Here is a 27,001-nt window from a genome sequence, read left to right as displayed (position 1 = left end):
ACCATGCTGGTAAATCAGTCTTTCAGTGCATTCTAGTGACCACGTGGCATCCCCTCTCCCAGTATTTTTATTACCAGAAACAAACTATGGGTTGCTTGCCTTGTAAAGACAAGGAACTTTATAATACTATCCCAGCTTTAGGACCCATGTCAGGAAATCAGGTATCAAAAAAAAACCAATCAAAAAAGAAGGAATGAAAACAGGCTGAAAATACATCTCAGCACTACCCTTGAGAAAGTTGTGCGCTTTTAGGAGTGTCCATACACAAATACTTAACAGAAATTCCCACTTAAAAGCTGTTCTCTAGCCGTAAGAGTCTCAGGGAAGGCACAGCTACAAAAGGTGTGGTTCCTGCGGCAGAGCTCAGTCAGAGCAGTCCCACTCGCAGAAGCACAGTGTGTGTGTACCTGCTCGTCACTAGAGGCCACCACACACCTTCTTAAAAGTTACGTGGGCAAATCTACGTGTTACTTGCTACAACGGGAGAATCCATGCTGGAACCTGAACATGGTTAATGGAATTCACACATTACATAACAAAATTGCACATATTACCTACTGTTCTGGTCCTATATCCAGAAGAAAAATTTTTTGCGTAACTCTTGTGGCCAAATGTTTAAAGTAATATTTATCTTCACAGCCACAAGCTGTAATTACAAGAGTTTAGTGTTGTGTATGGCAGTGAGTTTGTAAGCAATGGCAACAAGTATTATCTATCTCTCTAAATCTTGAAAGCTGAAATTTTGAGGACAGGAATGTTCATTATTCCTTTGAATTATGCCCCTTTCTTTATGACCGATGCTTGAGTATCTTAATTTTTAGACAGCAATAAACTTTAGACATTAAAGAAAGGTTCCTTTGGTTTTGTTTTTATGGGTTTTTTTTCTGCATAACAGCAATGTTATTTCCAGTGGAACATGTCCATTCGCAACTGGCTTGAGGCTGTTCTGTGGTGAGATTCACTAAGCAGCAGAGCTTGGGCACTGAAATGGCTTCCAAGAATCGATAATTTGTCTCACCAATGAGATAATGAAAAAGCAGGGTTTTTCCTACACTGATAACTTTAAAATCACAATTCCTCTCTACTTGCAGCAACATTACATATTTCCTTCTTTGAAATTGCTCGGGCAAGAGTTGCTTCCAGTGCATTTGTTTTATGCATTTTGTGCTTTAATTTCTTGTATGCATGATTCAGAGGTGTCAATCTGAGCCAAAGCTGGTGCTTTTGCTCTAAAAGTACCAGACTTTTAACTTCTGTTCTAAAGAACTACTGTATAGTTTGTTAGCTACTTCAGCTTGTTTGTTTCTCCTTCTTTTCCCAGTCTGCTCCAAATAATTACTCCTCTAAACTGAATTACATTTTTCTCTAATTAAATTATATTCCTCATTTTTGTTGCTTTCTATAGATCCTAATAACAGCCTATCCAATGAACTCCTTTTGACTTGTCCTTAGGATGTTGGAAAGCAAAAAAATTAACCCCTGAAGTCTAGATAGTTATTGGAAGTGTTTTTACCACAGCTGATGTTATGGTTTTATGCCTTTAAGCTTCTGATGCATATTCAGACTTTCAAAAGGCAAATTAATATGTCCAGAAGAAGCAGCCATGCACCTGTTTCACCATTAGGTCATGTCTTGTGCTTTGTCAGCTCTGAGCTTCTATCACAAGGGCAGTACAAATTGACATATATTGACGCTTATGTTTAATGTGATAGTTTTGCACACAATTCATTTATGCCAAACCCTAGATGTGGGCTCAAGTAGGTCATTTCAGTACAGTCATGCAATTAAAAATATCGTAAAAATGCAACTTGAAAAGAAAAGACAAATTTTACGGAGGAAGGAATTATGAGGGAGCGATACACAGTAAAAAATTACTTGGCATTTCAGAAAGCCAAATGTACAAGTACAGTCAATAATTAAGATGCTTTTGCGGTATAATTCAGGATGTGGGGAGGACGGGGGGGGTGTGTGTGTGTGTGCAGGCCTCTCAAGCATTATTCTTTCCTTGCTTCGCTGTTTTTAGATCCTTCTCTTTTCTAAATGATTCATACGCAGGAACAGGCATCTCCCAGCAAAACTTTAGAAACCTTTATAGGTCAGGGTGTGGACATTGTGAAATGCTTTACCAGCTCTTCTACCTATTCTCTCTGCTTCAATAATGGCATGCAAACAGTGTTTTTAGCAGTGTTATAAATGCTAGATTTTCTTTTCTTCTCTTTCTGAAATTACTTAATTAATTTTGCATCTCTATTAGCAAGGCAGGCAGAAACCAAAATTCTGCATTCTACTGAAATTTCGTGTTCATAAATAAGAAAGAAACCCACCAATGTGTGGCCACATCACCAGCAAGAATGTGTGATTAATAGCACAAACCATTACTGCATTACCTCATTGCAAACTTCTTCCAGAGGATCAACAATTCACATACTAAAGCTGTGTATTGTAATATACCTTAATAAGTTTTAACATTTCTACAAGTGAAATGAGCTGTGACTCATACACATTCTGGAGTGCATTCAAGTCTGTTATAAATCACGTTGGAGGATTATTTAGTGCAGAACTTCCTTAAATGGGAGGTGAAACTGCAAGAAGTAGTTTGTGAATGCGGATGGTTTCAGCCTCCTTTTATAGACTCTCAGTTCCTGTGCCTCGTTAGTTTGCAAAAGTATTGTTACATCATTCACTTAGGCTTAGAAATGACATTATCTCCTACTGATATTTTTGTGCTATCCTATTCCATTTATGGGAAATAGAATATATTCACTTTGAGTGTGTTATTTTTTATGATACTTCAAATTTTAAAAATTGTGGTTTCTTTGGGTCTGGGTCAGTTACTGCCTTGATGTTGAAACAGCACTTCTGTGTATATTTAATACTGAAGTGGAATAAATGCCAGCTAGCAGAGTTCACTCACTTTTAATACAATGAATTCATAAAGTAATTTTTAAAGCAATACAGATTTTCTTTCCTTCAAGACACTGTTCTGAGGCTAAAAGAAAGAAGCACACATGCCATCTCTTTTTTAAAGTTCCCCAAATACTACAAAACCACCAAAGTCACCCAGGCATAGTGTTCTGTACAGGACTAATTTTAGTAGGGCTCTTGGCACACATAAATGGAAAACATCATCAAAGTGTGTGCAGGGTCTTGACCAGCAGTACACACTTGAATCAATCGAATTATCTCCAGCGCGATCAGATACAGAAAGGATTGCTGTAACTAGAGAATGGCTCTTCGCGGAAGTTGTATTATCTAATAGCTGGGGTAAGTGGAAGCTGTGAAGTGATGAATTCTAATTTAGTCTCTATCAGTGACTTTCTTTGCAGCCTTGAGCAAGTTGTGTCATCTCTTTTTCCAGTTTCTCAAGCAATAAAATGGGAATGATAATACTGCCCCCATTCATTATCTTCCTAACTTCATCTCTCAGTGTGTTGTGAGAATATAATGTTAGCAGTGCGTGCAAGGGTAAATATTGGTATCATTATTTATTAATTAGGGTGCAGACCTACCCTAAGTATATTTGGAAATGCATAGCTTATCTACCAGAACACAAATTCAGAAATAATGAATAACCACTGGATATAGGGCAACATATGGCCGGTGACACACTGTCATAAGCTGTTCAACAAAAGGGAAATCTGCAACAATACATTGTATTCTAAAGCCATGAAAAATTCTCCAGAAATAAGCAAGTTTTGCCATAGAATGCTTGTTTTCATTTAGAAAACAGAATGTAGTGTAACTAATATTTAGATGTTTAAGGACTAATTGGTTTACTTCACTTACTAAAAGACAGCAACTTAAATGGATGTGTTAGAGCCATCGATGCATGATGATGGTAGTAAACAGAGTGAACTATGAGGTCAGCGTTGTGAGCTGTACTGGTCCGAGCATTACAGAATGCAATGACAGTTGTCAGAGAAGTTAAAATCATCAGAGCAGTGGAGTGGAATGGGAATTCTTCTTTACGTCTCAGCCAGTACCAGTCGGACCATAGCTGAGGGTAACAGGAATGCAGGGAGTGCATCTCTCATCTCTGCACGAGAGGACACAAGGACAGCCAATGCATTGCTCAAGAATGTGAGAGGAGAGGCAGATTCTATAAATCACTTCAATTGCTTGTTTTTCCTTCTTCCTCTCTTGTAGTTTAGCACAGTCAAAACCTAGCGCAAAGCATAGATGCTTTCCTTTGATTTATAAAGAAGGGCCTACTTAGAAGTTTTTAAAATTATTTGCGTCATGGCAATGCAGTTATGCTCTGTAAATTTGATAAATGAATATAGCTTTAAATAACATAGAAAATGGTTCAAGAAAACCTAGGCACATTTTGTCCAGATGCTATAAACACCAGGTCTGGCTTGTTGGATCTGGTAAGCCATAAGGAAGGACATTGTTAATTAGCCAAGAGTTACTAATCCTGTATTACAAGTTTTACCCAATTTAAAGAAACCATTAGGTAATCCATTCAATGCTTTTGGGATCTCTTTGTGCAACAAGGGTGGAGAGTTGTGGGGGGAAGTGAAGGGGAATCATGAACTGGTCCTAACATGCCGGTAAGAAAACATTGTATCACAGAGATGGACTTTGTTTATTTTAAATCTGCATTTTCTTTGAAATTTTCGCTTTCTTTTGTCAGCCTTGTTTCAAAGCGAAGCCAGTAACAGGAATCCTTTATGAAAGTCCCTTATGAGTAGGTATGAAAGAGTACAATGACAATTTTGCTCATGAATACGAGACTGCCCTGAACACCCTGTTTTATATGCAGACATTGACTTTGGAATGCAAATCCGTACAGACACTCATTATGCTCCATTTTATCTCTCTTCCTTCTACTTTACAGTCTTCCTTGTCTAAACAGTTGAAGTAATATTTCTCTTGTTCTTGCTCAGTTTTTAGCCTTGCATATCGCTGGAAATTTTCCTCTTGCTGTTAGGGTCTCCTGCTGAGTTGGTGATTGGGCTTATGTGAGAAAGGGGAAGAAGCTTGGACTTGGCTAAAGAACTTGGGCCTCTCCCCTTACCTTAGTATGCATTGTGTGCACCAGTCTATCGTGACTTCAGAACTCACCAACAAAAACAATGATGAGCATTAATGTGAAAGCAAATAACTGAAATGGTTTTTCGAATTAAATGGGTCACTGAGAAAGAATGAGAGTATCTGGAAAAGTACTTACTGTCTTTGAAGGAAAGTGTGTAAAGGCAGTTAAAGAAAATTTCTATAAAGCTGAAGGATACAGAAATGTTTCTAGGGTGACTATTTTAGTAAAGTGTACTTTATAACAACCCTACTAATAATGCTGTTTTAAAAGGTGACATTGAAAAGTTGTAAATAGGGAAGTCTAATAGTTTTGCTTATGTAAATGTCACCTGTAACTCATGTCACCTCTTTTCTTCTTTCTTGCGTTCTTCCAGTTTTATACCTCCTGAGACAATGAGGCTTTTGCAGTCTTGACCTATGTCAGTAACACTGCCACTGTGGGCTGGTGCACATGTAAGAAAAGGCAAAATCGGAAATTCCAATGACCAGAACAAGTAATGGAAAAGGATTTATTGGCTGCAGTGAGGTATATGGTGAGAGACATAAGACCAGGAGAAAAGTTGAGAGATTATTCACTTTAAATTATAGTTAATTTGCAGAGCAATAAATGAATCACAGATGGAGATTCATGCCCCAGTGAGATGTGCATAATACATATATTACCAGCTCAGCCAGTCATTCTCATTGAATAGCTTTTCTTCAGCGTTTTGATGGCTAAAAACTCTTTAAACTAACAATATCAGCTATACCTAGCTCTGTATGGCACTTTTCATTATTAGGCTGCAAATAATTTTAGGAGAGCTCACTATAGCATCCCTATTTGACACATAGGGAGACCCACATACATGCACAACAGGGCTGTCGGAGCTTAGCCTGCTAGGAAAGCCAGTAGTTAGCAGAACCTTTTACATCATGCTTGTTGGTGGATCTCATTGATGGTGGAGGATACCACCTGCCCGTTCACACTGTCATGGACAATTGCCTTGATCTTTCGATTGGTCAGCCCAGCATGTTCTGAAAGTAAAAGAAAGGCTAATTAGACAAGAAGCAGTGCTGAGACAAGATGATGCAGGGAAAGCTTCATTTACAGTAATTTGCCAGCTACCTCCTCCACTGATTTATCTTTACATGTTTCCCTTTAAGTCAATATTTACTATTGCTCTTTGTGAAACATACTGCCAGAAAGTCACCCTGAATTTTGTCCAGGTCAGGGCAAATGAGTAATGCAGCTACATCCCAGCCAATGCAAATCTAACTTCAGAGCAGATTAACCTAAATGTGTCTGTAGGTCATGCTCATGCCAGAATATGAGTTTCCAGACATGCAGATTTTCTGTTTGCTCTCAAGCCCTAACACTGTTTTAGTCACCAAATGGAGTCTGTGCCTCCTCATATACCATGAAAGCTTCAGTCTTGAGTCTGAGCTTTGGATGTGTTTGGCTAACAGAGGTCAGTCTGAAGTCAGTCCACGAGTGGGAAGACACAGCAGAATGTGCTCTGAAGTGCAGCTCTTCACAAGACCGATGAATCACTGAAATTATTCTCAAATATGGCCTACACAAGAATTAACTGCCATGCAAACCTTTCATAGTTCATTCATGTAAGGTTAAAATTATTCTGAGTAAAATTTGATTGGAAATGACAATAATTAAGAGTCATTATAGAGAACAAGATAAGGGACTTTTACCTTTAGGTTTTGATTCAGATTTTCTTGCTATCCTGTAAAGACAACAAAACAGAGAAAAAAAAATGATTATACTGATTTCAAGAAGTTATTCATCCCCCTCTTCTCATTGATTCTAAGGTGATCTCATATCACTATGAAAAGGGATTTTTTTTTTAAAAAAGGGGTGTTGTTTTTATACCACAAAAACTTTTCCGCTTCGGTAGTCTTATGTACAGATACTCTCACCTTAAACTGTTCCTGCATACATTCATTATTGCTTCTACTGGGGACAGTTGCATTGTTTCTCATATGTTCTGAGTTGCTCAAGTTGATCCCATTTTGGCTTCTGAGAAATAACCCCATACTTGGTGCCATACTGTCCTGCCTCCCTGAGATTTTCAGTTATAAAGACAGCTAATGTTCCTTTTTCTGATTTTGTATAAATAAGACATACTCTGTATATAAGATGAGAGAATAAAGAATAGAGAGGCCCAAAGATTCTGACTGCAGAGATTTCAGGCAAAGCAGAGATGGGGAAACCAAAGAACCCATCAGCAGAGGGGTGTGTGATACAGATTGTGTGTGCTGGTGTACGTAACTGCGAATTGCTTACCAAAAAAGATCTAAACTTGTCTCCAGGCTTCTTTTTGATCTAGAACTTGTTTTGAGGATAGGAAATTACTACGAATTTTACTGAAGTTGGCATTTTTTCGTATGCTGAGACAGGCATGCTGGGGGGCTTAGATTTTTTTTTTAATAAAAAGTTACATTACTTTAGGTAATCCAAATTACATGGGTACAAGTTTCTCTGTATACTAAGTGGCTCAAGCTTTTTATGATGATCCATCACATTAAAATACCAACCCTTGATGTAGTATGGAACTCACAAGCTTTGATTAAGCACAAACAAACAAACAAATAAATAACCCGAATATGAGAACTCTCATCTATTCCAGTCAGGGCGGCTTTGCCTTACCCGTCAACATTCCCTTCCAGCAGCAGGCGGTAAGTGGAAATTTCCTTCTCCAGGCGGGTTTTGATCCCAAGAAGAACCTTGTATTGGTTATTTTGCTGCTTAATGTCGTGACGAACCTGGCTTAGCTCTTCCTCACATTTGGAGATGATGTGCTGCATGTTTTGAAGTGCAACAGCATAGTAATTCCGAGTGTCAGCCAAGGTGTCTTCCAGCATGTGTTTCTGACAGAGCAAATAATACCAATACTATGATTATTATTTCTGTGATAGATATAACACAGAAATGCCAGCAAACTTGGTCTCTAGCTAGAAGACAACAAAATTAAGAGCGTGGTAATTTAAACACTTATGCATTTGCATGACTGTTCATGTGAAGACAGCAGAATCATGAAGCTGTGTTGTGTGTGAGAGGCAAAACCTCAATAATTTATCCCTGCCACATTCTTTCTGCTCCAAAGCTGCGCTCCTGTAACTGTTGAGTCTTCTGCCAGTTTCTGCATTTACTGTCCAGAATTGCTCCAAAGTGTCCAAGTCATGCATATGTGAGCTTTAACCTGTACAGGAGCTGAGAAATATTTTTGAAGATTCCCCACCAACATTTTTCAGAGTTCAAATATTTCATGCTTTATAATAGAGGTTTTAAATATGAAATTTGTGTTACTATCTGTCTTCTTGGACTTTTTTTTTCTTTTTAGATCATGGAGTCAGCTATCCCATCTCTTCTTTTTCTTCTCCCCATATTTTATTCTAAGGAGAGACATGAATTTTTCACTTTTTGGTGATAGTTGCTGAATCTATTTTGCATATTCTGGCAAAGTCAAGCATGGCCCAAATTCCACTTTCACTGATACTGTAGTAACTACAATAAAGTTATGCTAAGCTGTGGATTTAAGTGAAGAATTGGTCCATGACAATTTATGAGAATATATGAAGTAGCAGTGACCGTCCAGGGATGTCTACAACATATACCTTACTCATCTGTGCCTGCAGCTCGATGTCCAGGGACTGTAAAGTGCGTGTTAGGTCCTTGATCTCATTCTCATTGCGCTGTATCTGTTCTGGATTAGGGGTTGCTGCCAGAGCCATAGCTGCGCTCTGCAGAGCAAAAGCAACAGAAAAACTTACTGATTCTAGTCAGTCAGGTACAGCAACAGAGATCCTTGAAATGAGCAGAAAATAACTGTTACCTGTTCTTTGTACCAACTGTCAAGGCTTTGACGATTCTTTTCAATTATGGCTTCATAGTCTTCTCTTATTTCAGCTAGAATCTTGGCTAAGTCTTCAGGAGGTGCTGCATTTACTTTTACATTGACTTTGAAGTCCTGTGATGAACGATTTGCTTCCATATCCTATTCATATATTAGCAGAGGAAACAAGAAACTTGTTCATGAAAGTGGAAAGTTTTCATTCCTGTCTTTTCAGCTCCATCGTCTCACAATACCCCAAATATTTTTTTCATTATGGTAGGTTAATTGTTAGATATATTCAGTTAACACAATTTGGAAAAATTATATATGGATAATCTATGACATGATTTAAACCAGAGACTTTTATCTACTTCTGTGGCAGAACTGTGCTAGAGAACTCAATGAAAAACATGTGAGAAGATCTTTTCATGTAATGTTTCTGGAAGATATATACTTAATGAAGAAGCACTGACATTTTTTATTTATTTATCTATTAGGAACCCAAAACCTTTGATGAAAATCTAACAGTAATTTTGTATTTCTTTACCATGTATGTTAATATTTATGGAACTATAACTAAGTTTACAGGAGAGTAATGTAAAAGTTCTGTGTAATTGTTAAAGGAATAATTGGATTAAAGCATATAATTACTGTGTAAACAACATAATTACAGGACAAGTCAAGCAGGTATGGTAACATTCCTTTTGGTGCAGCACAATCTTATGTGCCAAGTACCATTTTCAAAAGCACCCAGGCAAAGTAGCATTTCAGGGTATGACATCACAGCCTCCAAAATGCAGATCAACTGGACACACTGATGTCTCTGTTGGTTGCCCTGCTTCCAAGAATTGTGTTATAATAGCTGTTCTCTTGCATCCTTGGCTACAAGGGGATCAGCCAAAAACAGCTTCACCTGCTGCTGTGGAACCCTTGTGTCTCTATTCTCCATTTTAATGATCCACAGATACGGAGCAGGGTGTTTGGTTCTGCACTAGGTAATAATAACTGAAAACAACATCAGATCAAGCAAAATGAAAACAGCATGTTTTCAAGCAGTGGTATTATCTATGTGGGAAGAAGAGAGACCACTGTAGTATAGCTGTGGAAGAATTCACAGCAGCATGTTTTTTTGACAATTATTAAGTATTATCTAATTATTGTGCTTAGGATTTTGCAAGAATAAGTACTTTTACTTGACTTCCCCAACCATTCATTTTAATTTTGATCCTTCAAGAATTCAAGATCTGTTTAGTCCAGCTCAGCCTGCTCTAGGTGAACCTGCTTAAGCTGGAGGTGGACAAGATGACAAGAGGTCTCTTCCAACATCAGCCACTCTGTGCTTCTGTGATTCTGTGAAATGATAATCCAGAATTGTGGGGAAAGCCCGCAAGTAACATTTCCTATTTACTTGAAATCTCTAAGTATTTATATCTAAGTATTTCCGAGAACTTTTCTGCCGAATATGTAAGTTATTTTTAGCTATGTGTGACAGATGGGTAGGTGACTAGAAAAGAGTAGGAGAAAAATATAGTAATTTGTTATCCTTTCTGAAATCCCAATTTAATTGGTAAAGCAATACACAAACGTTTTGCCTCATCTGACTCTCATTGGCTTATTTAGAAACATGATTAGGTTCTGAATCATCAATCCCATTTATAGATTGTGGATCTTACTCAAAGTTAATTACATGGTAGCCAAGATTTGCGTGATAGGATTTTACCAAGTGGAACTTTTTCTACCTCCTCATGGTCTTTCCTCCTGAGGATGTGCTCTTCTCTCAAGCCTTCAATTTCCATTTCCAGGTCTGTTGTAACAATGGTCAGGCCGTCGAGCTCCTTACGCAGGTTCTCAACATCAACCTGCACTCCCTGCCTGCGAGACTTTTCTGCTTCATACCTTTATGAGGAAAAAGAAGATAAAGCATGCTTGTTGAGAACAGACTGCTTCTAGCCTCTTGTATAAGTCGGATCAAAGAGAAGTAGACTTGCTTAAGTCCTTTATGTGGGAAACTAGAGAGAACAAGAAAACAAGGAAACAAATTCTGTTTCTAAAATATGTTCATTGCATATTCTTCAATAGTCTTAAAAATAAGACAGGTTTCATTACTGTTTTTCTTTCATCCTCACAACTCCTCCTATATCATTTGAAATAATTGCTCTTGAAATAATTTGGCATCTGTAGTGAGCCAAAGTCAGGAAGACCCTGCCGTATCTTCCCTTGGGCATATGAAGCACTTTTGCTCCTCAGAATCTCCCCCTTTACTTCCTTTTTGTGGGCTCTATTGATGTTTCTACATTCAATCCATCAGACTCATTCTGATTCCAGTCTCCCAAAGTAGTTGCACTGTTTCCTTTTTATGAGACTGTTGAATGATAAAGAAAGGAAGGCAAGGCTAGGTAAGGCTTACAGTGTTCAGAATCTTTAAGCTGAGAAGTTTTTTTAATAGGTGATCATCATTTGTGGAAAATAAGACAAATCTTCCTCATTTCTAAGAAGTCTAACTTACAGAAATGTAAATTCCTCTGCCTGGAAGTTTTCTGTCCAAACATTTTGGCTTTTTAGTTGGTCAACAATGTACAGAAAAATCAAACTGTGTACTGGTAGCTGAGGAAGCACTGGCCCATTTACTGAGGCAAAACTTAGAAGAATCCAAAACAGAAGATACCAAAGGACGGGTATTTCTTGCGGAGCTGGACAGAAGAGGTGAGAAGGACAGGAAATAGATTTGGGCTGGACTGGGGAAGCATAGTGCAGAGAAGGGTTAATTTGTTTTCCCAGATGACACTTTTAAATGCCTTTTGTCACAAGTATCAAGTGTTGGCTGTAAAACCTGCTCTTCAGGACCTGAACTGAGTATCATAAACAGGGTGACTCAAGATTGTTCAGCAATCATTTGTGGTTTTTACATCCTTTTTATCCTTTTTTTTTTTTTTTTCCCTGTTCTAGATTGGTTTTATTTATCCAGTATCACCAGAAAACCTCAGTAAAATCAGTTTCATATTGGATTATCAGTAAAAAGCTTAATCCTCTTTCAAACTTAATCAGGAAACCAAAGAAGCTTACTTGAGCCTGAAGTCTTCAGATGCCATGTTAGCATTATCAATTTGTAAAAGGATACTCGCATTGGTGATCTTGCTATCCTCAATCTGGAAAACAGAATCCAACAGAAGACTCAGCATTGCCATATAGTGATGGTGAATAACCTGTGCTGTTTTAGACTCCCGCTGCTTGTAGGAAGCATCTAAATAGTAGAAGTCCCGTGTTAAGGAGGGCAGCTTAGTTTCCTGATTCATTTACATGTTTCTGAGGCTTTTGTCCATAATCTTACATTTCTCTTTGTCTTACTTTTCTGGATATGAAGCAGGAGGAGTCATCTTATTCCTGGACAGGAATTTATTGTGAATAATATTACACAAACTTCATGGTATATTACAGAATAACAATCACTGTCTTCCTCTTTTTTTTTTTTTTTTTTTAACTGATTTTGATTCTGTTTAGCATTCCTGGAAAAGCAGCCTTGGTCATATTTTGTGCAAATTTCAGTAAGAACCATTAAACTGTGTCTGAGTACAATCAAAATGCTGGAACTAATCATATGCTAAAAAGTAAGCATAAGCATGTGCATAAACACCTTGGTGAATCAGTGTGTGATGCAGAGGCGTAATGATGATGGTAGGAGTAACTCATGAGCAGGACCCCTCAAGTCCACCCTGTGCTTCATTCTGGAGTCACATGGATTGTCATTCTGAGAATAGCACTGGCATCTAGTCGTAGTGGTCCATTCAGTTATTCACCTATAACTGTACTGAATCGTCCAGCAGCATGGAGTGATTAATTCATGTTTCTGATTTTGCTTCGAGATGTTGAAAATTACCCTAAAAGGTGCTTGAGAAAGTGCACCACATCATTCATTTAATGTACTCAGCATGCACAGCAAAGACTTGTAAGTCCCTGTTAGCATGAAATAGCTTTGAACTATTGATCTGGATATCAAAAGCTCAGTATTCCATTCAAAATCTTTGAAAGAATTCTAGCAGGAACTCATACATAATTAGCAGAAAGTAACAATTGTGGGACATCATGTCCTTTTCCAACAAAGAGGAAAGAGAGGCATGGTTGCAGTTCCAACAGCTGCCTTCACTCAACACTTACATAGCAAAACAAGGTGCATTATGGCTGTGCAGAAATCATTAGCCATTTACAGAGCTCTCAGCACCTTGAAGTGAAACTTCCCGCACCTAAGTGAATCATAAAGAAACAAGGAAATGACAAAATTTTCTTGAAGTGTCAAAAGTTTACCTCTCATAGTAAAAAAGAAGGTGCCTGTGGAATGTTTTAACTAATCCGTTAACAGACTGTACATTCTTGGGCAATTAGCAGCACACCTCCGGTACTGCCCTGGGACGTGATTGAGGCCAGCTGAAGAAGTATAACAATACCCTAAATGTGTCACTGCCTGGAATTTGTTGTCAGAGAAGAAGGAAATCTTGAACCCATCCTTAGAGAATGGTAAATTTTACTATGGAAGGTAATAAGGCAATGAGAAAGCAACATGTGAGTTCTTCAACTTTGTGCCATTTCATAATCATGCTACACATTTAGATAAATACCTTATGACTCTTTCTGTCCAGTCTGAAAGAATAAAGAACACAATGAGGGAGTTACAATTGTCAGTGTTTTGCCAATTGCTATACGATATTGATTGCAATGCCAGTGAGCATTTCAAATGTGGACATTTATCTGTTTATAATTACACAGATTTCTTCACTACATCCATCATAAATATGGGTGCAGCACTAATATCAATCTGCAAACTTGCAGGTAACTTAATTAAGAACTCACACATTATTAAATACAAAATACACTCAAATTTCTTCTTCAAAGAGATTTGTTTTCAAGAAGGCTTCCTGCACTGACTTCTTCCTCAGTCTTGTGTCCATTGTCCAACAGTATTGATCCTGTCTCCTTGAATGCTCTGTAAATCGGTTTGCTTATTTACCTGAAGAACTGGTGCTATTTTACTTTGTATCCAGGTTAGAATGGAGTCAGGCTGGAGCAAGGCAACTTGCTGCTCCATCTGGCATGTTCATCTAGAATTCAGGTATGCAGTGTGGTGCACAAGGTAGGACCCAAATAGTTATATGCCTCCAAGTTTAGACAGCCAGTACAGCACAGACTTTCTGGGTTATTGGATATAGGATCCTAAATTTCATCTAACCTTCATTTTAGGAGCTAAGTTAGTTTCATCTTTTTAATTGATGGTTAATGAATTTAATTATGGTTAATAATTAGATGCTATATTTTCACTCATTTTACTGGCAGTCTTGGTGCTAATTGCAATAATTTACAGAGAAAGTAAAAATTCTGGGTTAAATCACTGAATTGTCACATGTAAATAATCCTTTAATAGCCATCCTCCCCAGTATGAGAACCACATTCAGGACATTCTGCTGAGACAGCCGCTAGTCTAACAGGTGCCTGTAGCCAGTGGTAGCTAGTTAAGTGGTGAGGTTAAAAATAAGTGTTTGGGGTACAGCTTTTCAAAAGTCAGGGCTTTACCCCAATCACCATTACGTTTTTAGTCTTATTGCCTTTCTAAATCTTTCTCATATATTCATTCCAAATCAATGTGAACACATTTATATTCTTGATGAACAAGTTTTTATCTCTGGATCAGTTTAAAAAAAAAAAAGTGCTCAAGTGATACAGGTCTGGAGGCAGATGACCTTTCTTTATCCTGAAAACAGAAGTAGGTGATGACAATTCTGGCTCTCCTTACACATTGTCTGTGGTCAGAGTGCCTCATCTTCTGCCTGGAGGCAACACATTTAACAGCGAGCAGGGAGTTTGATTAAGCCCTGGCCTCAATCAGCAAAGATGCAGGATAATATCATTTCCAAGCCCTTTTGAAAAAAAATTCTGAGAGTCTTGAGAATGCCAAGTAACCATATTATAAAAAGTGGCGGAAAAACTACAACACTGCATTTGGAATAGCTTTGGGTTTTGCCCCATATGGCTATGTAAAGTTAATTACACTGATTAGTCACACAGATGGTTGCAGTGCTAAGTATGTTCATTATGAATACAGATTAATATTATGCTTAAATTTGAAGACACGTGAGTTTGGGAGATTGAAAGAGTTACTGTTGAACGTTAATATTAACTACTGGCAGGAACCAGAAATTCTCCTTTTAATTATAGTGAAAACATCCACAAGGAATTTGTCGCTGCTATTTTCTTAATTACAATGAAGTATTTTTCCATCTGATTACATAAGCTCATTGGACCCAAAACTCCTGTAGTTTCATTGTCTGCTACCACAGGAATCAAAGAAATGAAATGCAACAGTATGTCTAAGACAGCATGCATGAAGGAAGGCAGTCTCTTCAGTCTGCCTGCTTTGGAATTTGCTTGAGCACATGTCCAGTCAAAAAGACCAAATTCTGCCAGACCTGGTTACTCAAACCACAGTTTCATGTACAGAAATGAACGCCTGGCAGCAGACAAATCTCTTTATACTACCAGTCTTTGCAGAATACCCCTTGTCTCCTTCCAGCCTTTCTCATATCCCATTCTCCTCCTTGTGAACACAGAGAATGCTTATGCCCAGCTCCTGTAACCACTTCCATTAGTATTTCTAACATTTTAAAGGTTTTATTTAACTCTCTTTAAAGGAAAGCCATCAGCATAAATGAGTACCCAGATTCCTTAAAAGAGCACAGAATGACACAGTCACTTACAGCTCTGACTTACCTGTCTTTGCATGTCAGTGACGTTTTGCTCGTATTGGTTGAAGTCATGCCTCTTTCCATGAGACTTTGTCTTGTGCCACTCTAGGATGCAGCTTTCCAGCTGAGCGTTGGCTGCTTCCAAGGAGCGGACCTTGTCCAGATAGGCAGCCAAACGGTCATTCAGATTTTGCATAGTCTGTTTCTCATTCCCACCCAGGAAGATGCTTTCCCTGTGGTGCTCGCCGAAGCCTCCCCAAGGTGTCCCTCCTCCGGTAGCCAGCCAGAGGGGTCTGGCAGAGGAGAGAGAGGTGTGTGTGCTGCTGGCACCACCATCTGCACTTGAAGGTCTGTAAGAAGTTCCTTGCTGGGCCAAACCACACCCTGAACTACCCCTGAGGGACCCAGAAAAAAATTGAAAAGGGCCTTGGCTGGTACTCATGTTTAGCTCTGTTGTGAATCTAACCCAATGTTTGACTGACTAGCACTGAGCAGCTTCTTAGCCTTCCCTAAGCGGCTTTATGCCTTTTCCTGTGGGAGTTTCCCTTCGATGAATGACTACAGCAACAAGATTGTGTCATCATGAAACGTGCTTCCTCTTGGTCAATTCTGAAGCATTTATGAGCCTGCACACACTGTTGTTGTTATTTGGAATCACAGCCGCATACCAGATTGCTTTCCTTTTGGTTGTTTTGGGTTTTTTTCCTTTTTTCTTTTCATATTATAATAGTGAGGTGTGGCTAAAATCAGTAGGTGTGGAACAGGATCAGCTCTGCCTCAGAGTTTTTTCTAACCCTGTAGTTAATATGTTATGTTTTCCTGCTTAGGAGGGGAAGAGTTTCGTCCATTACAGAACAAATGGAGAGCTGGGGCAGGGATGGATCTCTCCAGATTCTTTCTGTTGTAATTCTCAGGCTTTGGAATTACAAGTCTGTGAATCCTGAAACGCAGCGTGTCGTATCAAGCTGTCATTAACGTAGCGAACAGCTTCAGCCTGTATGAGACATGAGGCTTTAATGAAGTTATCCAACCTGTGCCATTTGACTAAAACTCCGGTCCAAAGTAAGGCCCAGCTATTCCCTTCAGCTGCCTGTTTCTGGTTGAAATACATGCGAATTAGGTACTTAATCTTTTCTAGTGATTTTTTTCATGATTTGAGGTGCATTCATATTTCAATAGTCTTGTTGAAATAGGTAGTAATGAAGGAATTTCTTGCTGTTACTAGTATTAATACTATTAAGATATTTATATGTTTAGCTGTAGAAAAAATTTAGAATATGAGTTCGTAACATCACTTGAAAAATTCAAGTGATTATGTAAAGCTACCAGCCCTAAAATTGACGTGGCAATCATGCAGAAATAGTCTTTCTCAGAAGTTTCAGTAACCTTCTGTCAAACTTTTTCCATCAACTATAGAATGGGCAAGTCTGGCTTCTGCAAAGGTTTTCATATTCCTCATGCTGAAAAGCAGGTGGTAAATTGCGAAGCGTTCCCATGGCAGCAGCTGGGGTTATCGGGTTTGCCTTGTCGTGCAGTCGTCCAGACTGCGACTGTGGGACAGGCTAGATCTGGGGAGAGGTGGAAGGCTGAGCGGGCTCTGGGAAATGGTGCAGCTGCTTTTCTTTACAGCGGCTGAAGGCTCAACTCTTCAACAAGATCTTACGTAGCCCTGAATGGCGGGGTTGGAGAGACTGTACACACCAGAGTTACACTGTCCTGGAAGAAACCTGGAGGAATCTTTTTCTCTGTTTGTTTCATGTGAAGTTTTTCAGTACTAAAGAGTTGCTGCGTTGGTCCTTTCCTGGGGTGCCTCCTAGGCCTCAGTCTCTGACTAGGGCAGGATTTGAGCTCCTCCTCGTGGCTCTGTGTCAGCTCTGCTCAGCACCTCTTGATTCTCTTTTTACCTGTTACATTTCCAGTGAGTACATATTTCTTCTTACATGCATTTAATTTTCTAGAAATGCTAACATTTATAATTGTGTGGGGAAATTAATCATTGAAGATACAATTTTCCAATAAGTACAAGGTATAGCTATTGCAAAATATTCTGATAACAGCTGCTATTAATAGCCACAGTTCAATATCAGCCCTGCTACTTGACAGTGAAAAGAGCTTGAAGCACCACAGAAAAAATGAAAGCCTAACTTGAAAAAACCCCAAATTATAGTAGAACCAATGCTATCCGGCTGTTCAATTCATCGCACCAGAGATTAATTTCAGACTGCAGCTTCTAGCCTGGCAGTTCAGCAAGCTAATATTCTATGGAATATTACATTGGAATATAAATACATACATACAGACATAATATTATGTGAAATAAAATAAATAATTTGTTTCACTTTGTTTCAGTGAGATTCACAATGTGGCTGGCAGTGAGGCTGGCAGTTTGTGAGCCTGTCTTACTCCCTGATACTTTCATGGAATATCATGCCATCATGAAAAACAGATTTGTATTTTTTCTAGCAAGTAGTGCAAACCAAAGGTGATCTGGCACGTAGGACATGTTTCCTCTGAAGCTCAGCCTTTTCAAATTGAAAAAGATGCCACACAGTTTTCATCAACACATGTTGAGGATCCGTGCAAAAGACCAAAAAACTAACTTCAGAACCAGTCAGTGCTCTCCTTTGTCAGGCTGGCACTATGGGACTTGTGCTTAGTCGACTTTTTAATCCACAGAATACAGAATGATCAGAGTGAGCAACTGAACCGCTGTCAGCAGATGGCAGCATTAGATGGTGACTTCTCTTTGTTTTATTCCAACTGCTGGCTGTAAGCTGGGGCGCTGCTTGGCAGCTGAACGCTGGTCGAGGGCGAGAGGGTCGGTAAGGCACTGTTCGGCCCCTTTTGGGGTCTAGGCGAGCCCGCAGCCCCAATGTGAGTGGGGCTGTGCGAGGGCCGCTGAGGGAGGTTTCAGGCCAGGCACCCATTTTGGGGCTGGCACCTTTGGCCTGGGAGCAGGGGCTAGACGTTTTCAGTTTGAAGGCTGGAGTTGCTTTATTTGGAAATTGTACTTGTTTTACTAAACTGGAACATGAAAAGCAAACTGAACTGAATTTATAGACTGTAGTTTAAGTACAGGCAGAATATTTTGACACCTACGTTGTACAGGTAAATATTCTGCAACCATCACTTCTTGATTCAACTCCTCTATCTGAAATACAAATGGATAGCTGCCTTTGGCTGTAGAATTTCTCTTGCTTGCTGCCTGAGTGATACATATAATAGTCACTTGATTTCTGGATCAGGAGAAAATATCATTTGTACTGTTTGGCTTTTCTTTTCTGATAGATTGTGATGTTGCTGTGCTGAAGTTGCAAGAACCTCTTCTCAGTTCTTCCCCATGAGAATGCCAGCAGTATGTATGTTTAACAGTGCTGTACCAATGATCCTGCAGCCTCCTTCATGGCTACACTCTGGGGCTGGTGCCAGCAGGGTAGATTTTTTTTTTAAATGTCAGAAAAAAACAAGAGAGAAAAATAGTGACTCTTAGGAGATTGGAAGGAAAATAAACTATGTAATTCTAGAAATGATATAATTTTTGTAGATCATATTATGTGGATTGAAATACCCAGTGATGAGGCTGACAAAATTTTCCAAACAGTTTATGTTAGCAAAATACAGCATTTATGTAAATGTTTTATATGCTTCTGAAGCTGAGATTTACCAGCCTCCTAAATCTTTATAAGCATCTCTCTTCCATTACACTGGTGTAGATTTGCAGACTAACTTCAGAAAAGGCAACATTGCTAATACAACAGCTACAGTAATGACACAGGCTGGCAGGTTTCTTCCTTGTGTATGAAAACCAGAGTAGTCACAGCCAACTCTGCTTCAACAAGCCATTTCACACAGACCTTGCCTAGTGCTTCCTCAAGAGCTAAGGAAATTTGCCTTTGTGCTGAAGGAAGTGCAGGAACATGTATATCTATATGCAAAAATATTTTTTTTAAAGAGGTGCATTTTATTGATGCATGAATTGTAGTCATGTTGTGCACTTTAAATTCAGAACAAAGAGCTGAAGGATTTTGTGCGTTATCTTCTCAGTTCTTTATCAGTATTAGCTTCAGATTCCTGGGAGAATCTAAAGGCACTTTCTATCTGTCTGTTCATCATCATCTTTATTATTATTATTAGTTATTGTTGTTAATGTTGTTGTTATCTACTGAGCATGTCTTGCTTACCTGAGCACTGTGTTAGGGAGGATGTACCGTCATGTGTATGGCAATACCATACTGACTTCAAAAAAACAACATTAGACTGTATGTATTTGCACAAGCAGAACAGAAACTTTATTATGTGGGTTCTTTCATAAGGAAACTATACAGCTACTGACAGAAAATATGCTTGTTATCTCTGAACCATAGAGCCAACCTATCATGTAAGGAGGGAGAGCAAATTTGAGGAAAGACATCAAGCTGCTGCACATTCTTGGATTACATTCTTGCGATTTGGCGAAAGTAAAAAGCTATTTGTCTTAGTGTTAGCCAGCGTGTAGGCTGCACTGTTTTTCTATTGTGTCACATGCAAGAGAGGATTCAGTATTTCTTTACTGGAATCTCCTTTCACGAGTAGAAACAAGTTTTCCATCATCTTCTATGCCTATGCGAACTCTTCCACTCAGAGATGCTGTTGGAGGAGAAAAAAAAAATCAAGTAGGGAAAGAAAGAAATGTACTGCTAACACACTGAGAGCTGTGCGATGGGGTTTTTTCACATATCAAAGGGGGAACTGCCTTTGCATCTTCTCTCCCTGCTGGTCCACATCCAGTAAATCTTAACAGTGCACATCACATGTCAGATTTGGATGTATCTTGTATGTTGTGTGAACCAGCAGAGGAACTGAGGAATCTTTGGAAGATGTCTGTATTTCAGAATCCCATGAGGAGTATGTGCAATCATTTTGGCAAGCTACTGGTTTCAAAAGTGCACATAAGATAAAGTATTATATTTTTGTCTCTAAATGATAAAGAATGTGGTCATTGTGGAGAGAATGTAATCTGTGTTAGTAAGAAGAAATCCTGAGCAAAAAAGATAGGTTTATTTAATCCTATTTTGTCAATTCATTTCAGCCCCTCTTTAAATGAAAAATTTTCTTACCATCCTTAGGGTTCACTCCTGACATCCTGTAGAAAAAAAGAAATGTTTGATTAATAACCATCACTGACCATGACCACCGAAACCATTGATCCATTTAGGAACCACTGTGTGTGAATGGCCATGATTTCACACTGCTTCTTTCACTGGGTTGTTTCTGAGGTGTGTTGTCACCAGTATTATTGTTAAGGTGCTTCCTGCTCTGAAGGCCACTCCTATGTGCTTGATGATAGGAAATATGAACAGCAGTCACACCAGTTCTTGGTCCTGATATGTCTCTATATACTTCTCCTCTTCTCAAAATGTCATCATCTAAATATAAACACCTCATTCTTCCTCAGAAATTAAAAAAAAATCCATCTATAGATCAGATATGAGATATGGACATTAAAAGGCAGATTTTACTAAAGTAAGCCATGGTCTGTATGAAGTTCTTTTCTAGTTGAGAGTACTGGTGTATGATGATGAATATTTTCATCTCTGTGCACAAGTGTAGAAAACCAAGAGCTAAAGAAATACTGAGAACAGGTTTTTAGAGGTTATTATTCCTGTGCAACAAGAGGCTTAAGACATACATATGTTGCCTGGTGCCTGCTATAATTCATTGTGTCCAAAATGGTTGCATTTATATTTTCAAATCATCAGCACAATTTGTCTGGAGATCTGGTTTGAGTTATAGCAACACCTGGGACTTTGCTGGGCATCTGTTTTGCCAGTACTCAAAAGGCTGCGTGTGCAGTGAATGTAATTTAGTAATCTGGAGTGAGTTTAGCAACCACAAATTACTGCTTTACAATGTGTCATGTTATTAACCTTATCTAATCATCATAGGATTTGTATATAGTAACGTACTGAGAGTCCTGGCCCTCCAGCAACTGGCGGTACGTGGCGATTTCCTGCTCCAGGCGACTTTTGATGTCCATGAGCATTCTGTACTCCTGGTTCTGACGCTCCATGTCGCATCGAAGTTCACTCAACTGCTCCTCCACGCTGGTGATGAGAGCCTGAATCTGTGCCAGCTGTGCACAGTATCGTCCTTCTGTATCTCGTAAGTTGGCTTCCAGTCCAGCTTTCTAAAGTGGAATAACATCAGAACAGGTTAGCGTGCAGGTGTGGCCCGCAGAGGGGAGTCTAAGGAGAGGCAAGGCAGAGAGAGAGGAAGGGGAGCGTGTACTAGTAATGACTCGTGAAGTGCATGGGACAGCTCCATACCATGCTGAGCTGCGACTGGAGCTCAATCTCCAGGCTCTGGAGTGTGCGTCTCAGTTCTGTGATCTCCGATTTGCTGGTCTGTATCTGTTGTGTGTGGGTAGCTACTTCGCGGTTCAGCTCATCAGTCTGAAAGAAAAAAACCACTGTAAAATCACATACATATCGTATAAAATGAGGCAATGCATCAGTTTGCTGTTTATTGGCGTAGCTATACCTGAGTGAAGAACCAGGCCTCGGCATCTTTACGGTTCTTCTCAGCCAGAGCTTCATACTGTTCCCTCATCTCGGACAGAATTCTGGTCAGGTCGATGCCAGGAGCTGCATCCACTTCCACATTGACTGTTCCACTTAGTTGATTTGAATACTCTTTCATTTCCTGCATGGGCAGAGGACATGCAAAAGATTAGGCTCTCTTTTCTCATATACTTTCTGCCATCAGCAATCCCTGCAGAGGCACGCAGTACTTCAATTATCAAGTATCATAGGGACAACCCACATAAAAACGTTTATCAAATTTTATCTCTCATCATACATGCTTTTCTACTCTCTGTATACTCACACGCACATACTTACATGTAACTTACGTGTATCTTCCTTTTACTCAGCTTAACTATCTCAGTGACCTGTTAGGTCTGATGAATGTCAGACGGAAACTAATAGGTCTGAGCAGTTTGGAATCAGAGAAATGCTTCTCAGGACACACTTTGGATTCTCTTAATATTACAGTTTTCTTCTTATTAAGCTGTAATGTTGTCATTCTGTTCTTTTTGTTTGGATTTCCCCCTCCCTGCCCGAGGGGCATAAATTTGAAAGGGAAGTAATTTCCTCTCTGCTCTGTTATGGACTCTCACCTCCTCATGGTTCTTCTTCAGATAAGCCAGCTCCTCCTTCAGTGTTTCAATCTGCATCTCCAGGTCAGCTCTGGACAGAGTCAGCTCATCCAGGACTCTGCGCAGGCCGTTGATGTCGGACTCTACGCTCTGGCGCAGGAATAACTCATTCTCATATCTGCAGTTTAAAGAAGAAACAAGCACTGGAATATGTACGAGTTTGTATTCAGTAGAGTTATAAAACTATGAAATTTTATATTGAATGTAGGAGGAATGGTGGACTGTAAATGAAAACATATATATTAAAAAGAAGTGTAAAGGGAGTAAAGGTGTTTTTTTCCAACATCCTACTATCACATATGAAAGTAAGTACATGCATTGCCATCTGACTTTATTCTTGAGGAGTACATGACATTTCACTTTCCAGAACCTAATAATGATTATCAGCATCGATAGAAAAGTTGTCACACAGGACAGTCCATTTGCAGTGTCCTCTCAAATTCAGTGTGAAGAAACGCACTGATTGCCCAGTTCTGCCTAGGGCACTAGAGGAGGAAATATAAACTACAGGTACACCACTGCAAGAGAAATCAGTTGTGCAAGTATCTGTGTCATCTTTTCAGCAGTGTCTGCTGTACTGCTGAGTCCATGAGCTGGATAAGCCCAAAATTACTCTTTGTCTTTCTTTTCTGAATTTCAGACTCAGTGAGAGGGAACTACTGCGACCGAACAGTGATCTTGTCACACCATTCTGTTCCTTTTAAGTCAAAATCCCAACCTATTCCTGTATTATTTTCCCCTCTGATTTAGGCTAGTAAAAATAGTTAAGAGCATCACTCAAAAAAACCAAGACATGAACTATAATTTATTATGAAAACAGCTCAGTGATCTATAATGTGTTCTATCAGTTTTATATTCCAAATTCACCCTTCGTCATACCAATTCTGTTTGCCAGGGTTTTTTTAATCAGAAATTATCCAGGAAAAATACCTATCCAGAATTTTGAAATGTGTCCTTCAGTGACTGAAGAACTTTATTTTCTAGATAAAAAGCAATACTAAACTTAAGGAAACTGTTTTGAGAGAGAGAGAGAGAGAGAGAGAGAAAGGAGAGAGAAGACGAATGTGCTCCAGGTAAACTTACTTCAGTCTGAAGTCATCTGCAGCCAGCCTGGCATTGTCAATCTCCAAAATGACTCTGGAATTGTCAATAGCAGCTGCAAGGATCTGGCAATTAAGAAACACAGAAAAAGGTTCCTGTGAATAATGGGGAAATATCACGATCCTGAGTACGTTGTAGGTAGTTATTGAGGCTGTAAACTGTCAAGGCACATAGGAAAAAAGGCACCTCTGTTGTGATGTCACTGGCTAAACACATGTTTTAGATTGCAATAGCCATTTCAATTTGTTATGTTGCCCTTTGGTCACACTGTAATTCTTACAGCTTTTATGGAGAAAAACCAAAAATGCTAAGCTCTTTTCCACATTCCATATGCAAACCAGAGAGCTGAGATACCTTGTGCAAAAACAAATTAGAAACATAATTAGAAAATACCTTTGTACAACACCCAATCTTATTTTTAGCTTGGAGATCTATTTTTTCAGAATTTGAGGCCTACCTGTCACAGTCTTTACTATTTGATTACTGAATAAATATATTGGTAATTCTAAACACACTTTGCCATGTTTTGCTAACTTTTAGTGCAATCGTAATTTCAACAAAGGTCACATTTTCAGGATAACATATTTGCTTTTTGAATTAAGAAAAATCTACTCTTTTCTGCTAGAATGCTCAGAACCACAATATATTTGGGTTTGGGGAAGTCAATATTTGTTTTTTAATTAGTTTCATTTATTTTAAAGAAGTGGAATATGCAGTTCCATGATTCTAATGCATTCTTAGAACTCCACATATGAATGTCATACCTTGTCTCGGAGATCTTCAGTTATCTTGTAATAATTACTGTAGTCCCGGGCTGGGCTGGTGGGAGCTTGCTTCTGATACCAGTCTCGGATTTTAACTTCTAAATCCGAATTTGCCTCTTCCAGTGCTCGTACCTTGTCCAGGTACGAAGCCAGGCGGTCATTCAGATTCTGCATAGTTATCTTTTCATTTCCAGAGAGAAGGCCATCACCACCACCAACGCCACCACCAAATTCAAAACCTCCACCAAAGCCAGCTCCTCCACCAAAGCCAGCTCCTCCACCAAAGCCACAGGCTGCGCCACCACCAAAGCCACCGTAGCCTCCTCCATAACCACTACCAAAACTAGAACACAAGCCACCGCCATATCCGCCTCCTACAGAGGAGACATACCTAGCTGAAGAGATGGAGACACCCCTGCCACCAGATCCTCCATGTATGCTTGGAGCTCGGCAGGTTCCTCCTGTTCGGACTGAGGAAAGGCGAGAGCTGCCGCTTCCAGCACCCCCAAAGCCACCACCATAGGTAGAATAAGAGCTCTGCACTAAGGAAGAAGCCATAGCTGCAGCACAAAAAGGTGCTAAGGTCAGTTATTCGGCTTGGTGCAGAAGAGGAAAGTATGTGCCTTCACTGCCCTTGTGCTTCTTTTATATCCTGAAGACAGGGTGCTAGGAGCAAACCCAACCTGTGGCCCTCCCTCCAGAAATTCTCCTCCCTAGAGGTGAGGCCAATTATGATGACATTCCTCACAAAGAGAGCTGGCCGTACATCTCAGGGGCTAGGGCTTGAGTTTTCTTTTTTAATTAACAAAAGGCATGAATCAGATGAGTGTTTTTCCTTCAGGCTATAGTTCTGAAACTTGGAGTTTACCTCTCTGACATTTAAGAATGGAAAAACAAAGTGAGTTCAACCACACCCACTTACCCATTTACAGCAGTCATCATGGTTATTTTAAGAAAATCAACTTTTTCTAAAAATGAATTTTATGTAAAATTCTCCTTTCATTGAAAGATGTACAATCATCAGTTCATCTCACCATTATTTCTTCTTTTATATCCATATTTTTTCAAGTTAAAAATTTGGAATTTAATTTGATACGTTCTTATTCCTGTTCTTTGCTTGGAATTAATATTTAGATTTTGGAGTCTGAATTTTTAGTACAAAAAGCATATAATCATAGCATTGCTTGAGGAACAATTAGCATCCATCAATGTACAAGGAAAAGTGGGCATAGTTAATTCACTAATGCTTGGGAAATAGTCAAGAAAGGTAATACAAGATTGAAATCATTCAATTATAAGAAGTGTGGGAGGACTGAGTTCCTGCTACTTTTGGAAAACAAACAAATTGGGTTTAAGATTAAACTGTTCAGATAGCAATAACTGTGTTTAATACCAACATGCACTATGAAATAAAAGAATTCTTGAAAATAAGTTTTAAGAAGCACGTGGAAGAGTCATATTAATCCTTCATTTAAAGTGGGAGTCTGAAATACCAGTCTCTTTCAAATCTAATAATTGGCTAGTGAAATTTGAAAGGCAGTAATTCAGTGCTACAGCTCTGTTCAATACTGCGTAATTATGGCAAACCAGATTTGGGAGATTTTTAAGGAAGTATTAACTGCTTGTTTAGCCTGCTGGGGTGTGCCACTGGGGTAATGTGTGTGTGGAGAGTGTGGCAATAGTGTGGAGTTTGAAAAGAGAGCCCCATTCTTGCACAATAAGGTGCCATTCTTCAGATCGAAGCCACAGGTTGCAGCTGAAGACATAGGGGTATGGTATGACAATAAATTGGTACCGAGGTGCATAATGGTTTAAGGAAACAGGGCTTGAGAGGAGGGAGAAAAGCAGGGATGAAGTGAAGATGGGAGGAACTTTCTCTGGTCTCTAGTTTGGAACCACTAAAATAAAGGAGAAAAATTGTATGTTTGCTAACGACATAGTAAGGAAGTGTTGGTTTTAGCACAGGTTTTGACAGTACCTATCAACAGAAAATGACTTTCGAATTCAGGATGGGTGATTTCATATAAACTGAGGCTCATGCCAGTTGTTGGAATAAACTGAGGGATTTTCTGACTTTTACAGTTGAGACTTTAATGCAGCATCAGGGAAATGCGCAGCCTTTTTGCCAGGAAAAGATGTGTACTCGGGAGGAAAGAAACTTCGAAAATCTAGCTGTGATACGCAGCTTAACAGGCTGGATCTGAGAATGTCCACTCATTCTTCAGCTGATTAGAAAAGAAAGGGTGTTTTGTAGTTGTGGAAACATGTTTCAAACTGTACCTGGACCTTTGCCACAGCGGTTCAGTTTTGCTGTTGGGCAGATTAATGGTTCTGCGTGGCTTGCCAAAT

General features: G+C 39.2%; 2 protein-coding genes across 3 annotated transcripts; both read right to left on the bottom strand.

The window, feature by feature from the left end:
• Positions 1-4,461: 4,461 nt before the first annotated feature.
• Positions 4,462-16,059, bottom strand: KRT23 (keratin 23). Its single transcript, XM_010300997.2, has 8 exons — positions 15,618-16,059; positions 11,928-12,010; positions 10,604-10,760; positions 8,865-9,026; positions 8,647-8,772; positions 7,679-7,899; positions 6,724-6,755; positions 4,462-6,051 (listed from the first exon to the last, which is right to left on the bottom strand). The coding sequence occupies exons 1-8, from the start codon at positions 16,032-16,034 to the stop codon at positions 5,948-5,950; spliced, it is 1,302 nt and encodes a 433-aa protein (XP_010299299.2). The 5' UTR covers positions 16,035-16,059; the 3' UTR covers positions 4,462-5,947.
• Positions 16,060-19,958: 3,899 nt separating this feature from the next.
• On the bottom strand, positions 19,959-25,210 carry LOC104634475 (keratin, type I cytoskeletal 19). 2 transcript variants are annotated; one of them, XM_075775018.1, is made up of 9 exons: positions 25,156-25,210; positions 24,653-25,113; positions 23,871-23,953; positions 22,749-22,905; positions 22,112-22,273; positions 21,898-22,023; positions 21,538-21,758; positions 20,689-20,714; positions 19,959-20,218 (listed from the first exon to the last, which is right to left on the bottom strand). In XM_075775018.1, exons 1-9 carry the CDS (start codon positions 25,208-25,210, stop codon positions 20,139-20,141), a joined length of 1,371 nt encoding a protein of 456 aa, XP_075631133.1. In that variant the 3' UTR covers positions 19,959-20,138. The 2 variants fall into 2 exon arrangements, with proteins under 2 accessions (XP_075631133.1, XP_075631132.1); XM_075775017.1 differs by having other exon boundaries at positions 24,653-25,210.
• Positions 25,211-27,001: the final 1,791 nt, after the last annotated feature.

This window comes from Balearica regulorum, chromosome 24, assembly GCF_011004875.1.
Source record: "Balearica regulorum gibbericeps isolate bBalReg1 chromosome 24, bBalReg1.pri, whole genome shotgun sequence".
NCBI classification, from domain to species: Eukaryota; Metazoa; Chordata; class Aves; order Gruiformes; family Gruidae; genus Balearica; species Balearica regulorum.
This window is presented reverse-complemented; position numbering and strand designations above follow the sequence as displayed.

What these genes read in the sequence shown, in the direction of transcription:
- LOC104634475 (XM_075775017.1), bottom strand. Translation starts at nt 25,210, where the DNA reads ATGGCTTCTTCCTTAGTGCAGAGCTCTTATTCTACCTATGGTGGTGGC. An exon ending in TGAAGAAGAACCATGAGGAG is followed by an intron (nt 22,274 to 22,748) that starts GTGAGAGTCCAT and finishes CTGCCCATGCAG; the next exon opens with GAAATGAAAGAGTATTCAAA. An exon ending in CTGGAGGGCCAGGACTCTCA is followed by an intron (nt 20,715 to 21,537) that starts GTACGTTACTAT and finishes TTTTTTCTACAG; the next exon opens with GATGTCAGGAGTGAACCCTA.
- KRT23 (XM_010300997.2), bottom strand. Translation starts at nt 16,034, where the DNA reads ATGAGTACCAGCCAAGGCCCTTTTCAATTTTTTTCTGGGTCCCTCAGG. An exon ending in TCACTGACATGCAAAGACAG is followed by an intron (nt 12,011 to 15,617) that starts GTAAGTCAGAGC and finishes TCTGTTTTCCAG; the next exon opens with ATTGAGGATAGCAAGATCAC. An exon ending in TGCAGGCACAGATGAGTAAG is followed by an intron (nt 7,900 to 8,646) that starts GTATATGTTGTA and finishes TTGCTCTGTCAG; the next exon opens with AAACACATGCTGGAAGACAC.